General features: G+C 37.7%; 2 protein-coding genes across 2 annotated transcripts; both read right to left on the reverse strand.

Annotated features, from left to right (window-relative positions):
• Positions 1-1,225: 1,225 nt before the first annotated feature.
• Positions 1,226-1,803, reverse strand: LOC128034112 (uncharacterized). Its single transcript, XM_052622868.1, has 2 exons — positions 1,383-1,803; positions 1,226-1,281 (listed from the first exon to the last, which is right to left on the reverse strand). Exons 1-2 carry the CDS (start codon positions 1,801-1,803, stop codon positions 1,226-1,228), a joined length of 477 nt encoding a protein of 158 aa, XP_052478828.1.
• Positions 1,804-2,796: 993 nt separating this feature from the next.
• Positions 2,797-3,564, reverse strand: LOC128034116 (uncharacterized). Its single transcript, XM_052622869.1, has 2 exons — positions 3,333-3,564; positions 2,797-3,218 (listed from the first exon to the last, which is right to left on the reverse strand). The coding sequence occupies exons 1-2, from the start codon at positions 3,562-3,564 to the stop codon at positions 2,797-2,799; spliced, it is 654 nt and encodes a 217-aa protein (XP_052478829.1).
• Positions 3,565-6,582: the final 3,018 nt, after the last annotated feature.

The following is a 6,582-nucleotide window of genomic DNA, read 5'->3' on the forward strand; positions in this document are numbered from 1 at the left end:
CTATTAGAACTCAACTTTTCACCTTTTACGATTTAGTCATTTTTACTTAATTAAGCATTCAAACATTAAAATTTCTTAATGAAATTTTACTACGACATTAATAAAATCTAGTAGACACTAAATAAATAATAAAACAATAATTTACTCATCAAAATTGTGGTTCCAAAACCACTATTCTAATATCACTAAAAACGAGCTATTCAAACTCTCCCCCCTTAGGAAATTTCATCCTCGAAATTGTTACCTGAAAATATATTCGAATATTGTAATTCATTGATTTCTCGGTTTCCCAAGTAGCCTCCTCAGTACCATGTCGATGCCACAAGACTTTCACCAAAGATACTTGTTTATTCTGAAGTTCTTTAACTTCTCGAGCCAAAATTTTCATTGGTTCTTCAGAATTTGATAAGTTTGGCTGTAATTCAATTTCACTATGCGGAATCACGTGTGAAAGATCAGATCTATACTGTCTTAGCTTTGAAACGTGAAACACATTATGAATTTTCTCTAGTTCAGGAGGCAAATCTAATTTATAAGCTACAGGGTCGACTATTTCTGTAATCTCATACGGCTCGATAAATCACGGGCTCAACTTTCCTTTTTTGTCGAATCGTAGCACTTTTTTCCATGGAGAAACTTTTAAAAATACCCAGTCGCCAAAAACAAATTCTATATCATTTCTTTTAAAATCAGCGTACGACTTCTGACGATCAGATGCAACTTTCAAACAATCTTGAATAATTTGAACTTTGCCTTCAGTTTCTCGAATCAAAACAATCCCTACCATTTTGGATTCACTCAGCTCAGACCAATACAATGGCGTTTTACATTTTATTCCTTATAAAACTTCAAACGATGTCATTTTTATACTGGATTGATAACTATTATTATAAGCGAACTCAAGTGACGGTAAATATTTTTCCCAATTACTATCAAATTTGAGTGTTCAGCATCGTAACATATCTTCCAAAATCTATATTACTTATTCTGATTGCCCGTCCGTCTGAGGATGAAACACGACACTGAAGTTGAGTTTAGTGCCCAAAGCCTCATGAATTTTTCTCCAAAACCTTGATGTAAATCGCGGATCACGGTCAAAAATAATAATGGAATAAAATGGGTCGACTTAGTCAATCTGTCAACAATCACCCAGATCGAAACTTTCTTTTTTGGAGTTACAGGCAAACCAGATACAAAATCCATCATGATTCGTTCCCACTTCCATTCAAGAATCATAACAGGCTGTAATAATCCTGACGGCGTCTGATGCTTTGCTTTTACCTGCTGACAAATCAAAAATTTGGCTATGAACTCACAAATCTTAGGTTTCATACCTGGCCACCAATACATCTGCTTCAAATCACAATACATCTTCGTGCTACCCGGATGAATGGAATATGTACTATTGTGAGCCTCTAATAGAATATCCAGTTTCAAATTTGAACTATTTGAAACACCAATTCTCTTACGGTAATGCAATGTGCCATCATCGCCAATATTGTATTCAGTAGTCAAATTATCCTGAACCAAGCTTCGTTTCATTATCAACTTCGGATCGTCATTTTGGAATTCCCTAATTCGTTGTAGAAAAAAGGGTTTAATCTTTAATTCTGCCAGTACAGAACCATCGACATTCAAAGCCAAATGAGCATTCAACGCTCGAAGTGTAAATAATGATGACCTCCTGCTGAGTGCATCCGTAACCCAATTGGCCTTTCCCGATTGGTAATCAATAACTAAATCATAATCTTTCAATAGCTCTAACCAACGTCGCTGCCTCAAATTTAGCTCCTTCTGGGTCATTAAATATTTTAAGTTTTTGTAATCAGTATACATGTGACATTTCTCACCGTCTAAATAATGCCCCAATATCTTCAAAGCGAAAAAAATCGCGGCCAACTCAAGATCATGAGTAGGATAATTCTTTTCATTTGGCTTTAACTATCGCGAAACATAATCTACCACTTTCCCTGACTACATTAACACATAACCTAAACCACTGAGAGACGGATCACTCTAAACAACATATGTCATTCCAGATTTAGGCTGAGTTAATACTGGAGCTTCTCTTAACTTGCTTTTCAGCTAATCAAAACTCTGTTGACATTTATTAGACCAAACAAATTCGACTTTTTTTTGTAATAACCTGGTCATAGGTGAAGCAATGATTGAGAAGTTTTTTAACGAATTGCTGATAGTGTCCGGCTAATTCCAAGAAACTTCGAACGTCAGAAACATTCTTCAGAATTTTCCAATCAACAATCGCAGATACTTTATTTGGATCAACCCTGATTCTATCAGTAGATATAACATGTCCTAGAAAATCAACTTGTAGCCAAAATCCAAGAAACTTCGAACGTCAGAAACGTTCTTCAACATATAGTCATTTTTCACTCAAGGTTTACATCACAACTCTTAAATGTTCCACATGATCTGACTCGTTCAATGAATAAATCAGAATGTCATCAATGAATACTATAACAAACCGATCTAAATATGGTTGAAATACCTGATTCATCAAGTCTATGAATGCCGTAGGGGCATTAGTCAAACCAAATGGCATCACCAGAAATTTATAGTGACCATATCTAGTTCTGAATGTTATTTTTGGTACATCTTGCTCTTTAACTCACAGTTTATAATATCCAGATCTCAAGTCAATCTTTGAAAACACTATAGCTATTTTTAACTAATCGAACAAATCATCAATACGAGGTAACGGGTATTTATTCTTAATGGTGGCTCTATTCAACTATCGATAATCTATACATAGTCTCATTGACCCATCTTTCTTCTTTACGAACAAAACTGGAACTTTTCAAGGTGACACACTCGGTCGAATAATCTGCAATCTAACAACTCTTGCAACTGCACTTTCAACTCTTTCAATTCTGTAAGGGCCATCCTATACGGCGTTATCAAAACTGCAGCTGTTCCAGGCACAAGTTCGATCACAAATTCTACTTCACGTGTTGATGGCAATCCAAGCAATTCTTTAAGTAAAATATCAGTACACTCCTTGACTACTGGCACTTGCTTGATTTTTAATTCAATCATTTTCGAATCAATAACGTAGGCTGACAATGCCGAAATTATATTTGTAATACAATCAATCCCATCAGACTTAACACAAATAAATTCACCATTAGGACGCTTCAAATTAACTTGCTTCCTTCGGCAACTCACTATTGCATCATGCTTAGACAACCAGTCCATTCCTAGAATGATATCAAAATCATCAAAAGTTAACAACATCAAACTAGCGGGAAAATCGTAACCCCTAATTTTCAGTGGACACGATCTACATATCTGATTAACTAAAACACACTGACCCAGGAGATTCGTAACTTTGATAGTATATTCAATGAACTCAACAAATAATTCCTTTTTGTCTACTAATGCAGTGCATATATACGAGTGAGTTGATCTAGGATCAATCAATGCATATACATTAATATCAAAGAGAGAAAAAGTACCCCCAATAACATCTGAAGCAATAGCTTTTTCATGAACTCTAATTACATAGGCTCTACTTGGAGTTCTTGCTTCAGATCGTTCATTCATCTCGTTATTCTTCCCTCGACTAGGAGTAGTGTTTCTAGCATTTCCAGATCGTCTTCCACTCTATGAGGTTGCTTTAGGCTTGTTTGATTGATTGCCAAAATCATTCTGTCTTTTTGGACAATCACGAAGGATATGATCGGTAGATCCACAATGGAAATAAGCTCCCGACTTTGATTGGCACTCACCAAAATGCCTTTTATTGCAATCATTACAAACAGGAAGAGTTCTCTCAACATTCCCTACACTTTCGACACTAGCTGCTAGAGAATTTACAGACTTAAAATCGCTTTGCCTCAGCTTATCTCTGCCAGTGAACTCTAAAGGGACAACTGATTCATTTATCTCATTTCTAAATTTCTTCGATGAAGACGATTGTGTAGGCTTGAACGACCCTCTTCTATTAAAATCTCGAATCTGACTGTCATTTGCAAACTTCTTGAAATTTTTTAGCCCATTTCAAAAGAATGGTTATGTGATGCATGTTAAGATTACAAGTTACTATGTTATGAAGTGAACTTAGTATAGCTAAGATATGCTATTGAATCTAGAACGGTTCGGTTAGAAATAAGTTAGTTGATGAATGGTTAAGAATGTGTTTGTTTTGGTATATTTATTGGTTATGTTTGATGTGCCTAAATGGCATATTGGTTTTATGGATTATTAGCTTAATGTATAGATCATTTTATGCAGGTTTTAAGCATGTTTTGAAGCTCTGATCACATGAGCAAGTGTACTTTGGTTGGTGCTTAAGAAGGGTGAGAGAAATGGCTTGATTTTGGCCATTTTCTTGTCCACACGGCCTAAGAAACAGGCGTGTGTCTCAATCGCGTGTGAAACACGGCCATGCGACGGTCGTGTGTCCCCTGTAAGTTCAAGGCATACCAGTCAAGCAATTACACGGCCTAGTACACGGCCTGGCACACGGGCGTGTGAGGCTATTTGGTGGGTGACACAGCCTGGCACACGGGTGTGTGGCTTGGTCGTGTGACCCAAGTCAGTGAGTTACATAGGCATGGACACGGGCTGGGACACAGTCATGTGTCCCTATTTTGAATGTCCACACGGCCTTAGACACGGGCGTGGGTCTTAGCCGTGTGAGTCACACGGCCTGGCCACATGGTCGTGTGACCCCTAAAAACCAAAATTTTCAAATTTTTCCTAAAATTTCCAAATTTTTTCGATTTAGTCCCAAATTGTTTCTATAGTAGTTTTAGGGCCTCGAGGGCTTGATTAAGGGACATTATGAATGTATTTGATTGTAATTAGATTATGTTCGCATTGATGTATGAATTGAATGGTTTACTATTTTGTTTGTCCGATAATGCTCTGTAACCATATTCCGACGACGGATACAAGTTAGGGGTCTTACAATGAAAACTTGCCAAAATAGGTTATTTTTGCAATACACGGGCTACCGCATAGCCATGTGTCACACATGGTTGGATGACACGGCCATGTGTTTAAGGTGTTTAGGTTGGTTTTTAGTTTACACACCACAATTAGTTACATGGCCCGGCGACACAATCGTGTGACCCTAAATTACACAACATTAATCTATTTCTCGATTTGGGGACACGACTATGTGATAGCACCATCTGGCCTTAGCTTTATCACACGTCTTGGCCACATGGTCGTGTGACCCTATTTTACCTTTTTACTGATTGTTTTGTAAATGTTTTAAAATGGTCATGTTTTGGTTCCGAGCTATTTTAAGGGCTTTTGTAAGCCTGATTGAGACTCGGATTTGAATTTAATGTATGTTTAACATGAACTTATATTTAATATCATGTTTTATTGATTATTATTGAATAAATTATATGAAATTGTCACAATTTATTGCTGTAGCATTTTGTACTCGGGTTCGACGACTGGACCAGGTATGGGATGTTACAAGGGACGCCAAAAATGACAATAAAGGAAATCAAAAAGCCGAAGTTGTCAATGTTAGTGTAGCCGAGGAAAGAGGTGATGATTTTTTTTATTGTTGTCTATGAGTGGAAGCTTCAAGCTTACATCTAAATTGATCCTTGATTCAGGGTGCTCTTACCACATGTGTCCCAACAGGGACTGGTTCTCCTTGTATAGTTCAGTTGAATGTGGAATTGTGCTGATAGGGAATAACTCTCCATGTAAGATAACCGAGATCAGAATAATACAAATCAGGATGTACGAAGAAATTGTACGGACATTATCAGATGTTAGGTATGTACCTGATCTAAAATCTCATATCTTTGGGAATTTTAGATTCGGATGGTTGAAAGATTTTATCGAGTCAAATGACTTAAAAGTGTATCGTGGAGCTCTCATCATAATAAAAGGACAAAATAAGGCCAGCCTTTACATTCTGGAAGTGTAACACCCCTAACTCGTATCCGTTATCGGGATAGGGTTACGGAACATAATCGGACAAACAAAATAGTAAACCATTCAATCCATACATCAATGTGAACATAATCTAATTATAATCAAATACATTCATAATGTCCCCAAATCAAGCCCTCAAGGACTTACAAATACTATAGAAATAGTTAGGGACTAAATCGAAAACATATGGAAATTTTAGGAAAAAGTTGAAAATTTTTGTCTACAGGGGTCACACAGCCATGTGGCCAAGCCGTGTGACTCACATGGTTGAGACACATGCCTGTCTCTCAGGCCGTGTAGACATTTGAAATAGGGACACACGGCCGTGTCCTAGCCCATGTCCATACCCATGTAAATCACTGACTTGGGTCACACGGCTAAGCCACGCGCTAGTGTGCCAGGCCATATCACCCTCCAAACAGCCTCACACACTCGTGTGCCAGGCCGTGTGCTAGGTTGTGTAACTGCTTGACTGGTACACCTTGAACCTACAGGGGACACAGAGCCATGCCGCATGGCCGTGTGTCACACTCGACTGAGAAACACGCCCGTGTGGACAAGAAAATGGCCAAAATCAAGCCATTTCTCTCACCCTGCTTAAGCACCAACCTACGTACACTTGCACACATGATTAAAGGTTCAAAAAATGCTTAA

Source organism: Gossypium raimondii, chromosome 2 (genome assembly GCF_025698545.1).
Source record: "Gossypium raimondii isolate GPD5lz chromosome 2, ASM2569854v1, whole genome shotgun sequence".
Classification (NCBI taxonomy): domain Eukaryota; kingdom Viridiplantae; phylum Streptophyta; class Magnoliopsida; order Malvales; family Malvaceae; genus Gossypium; species Gossypium raimondii.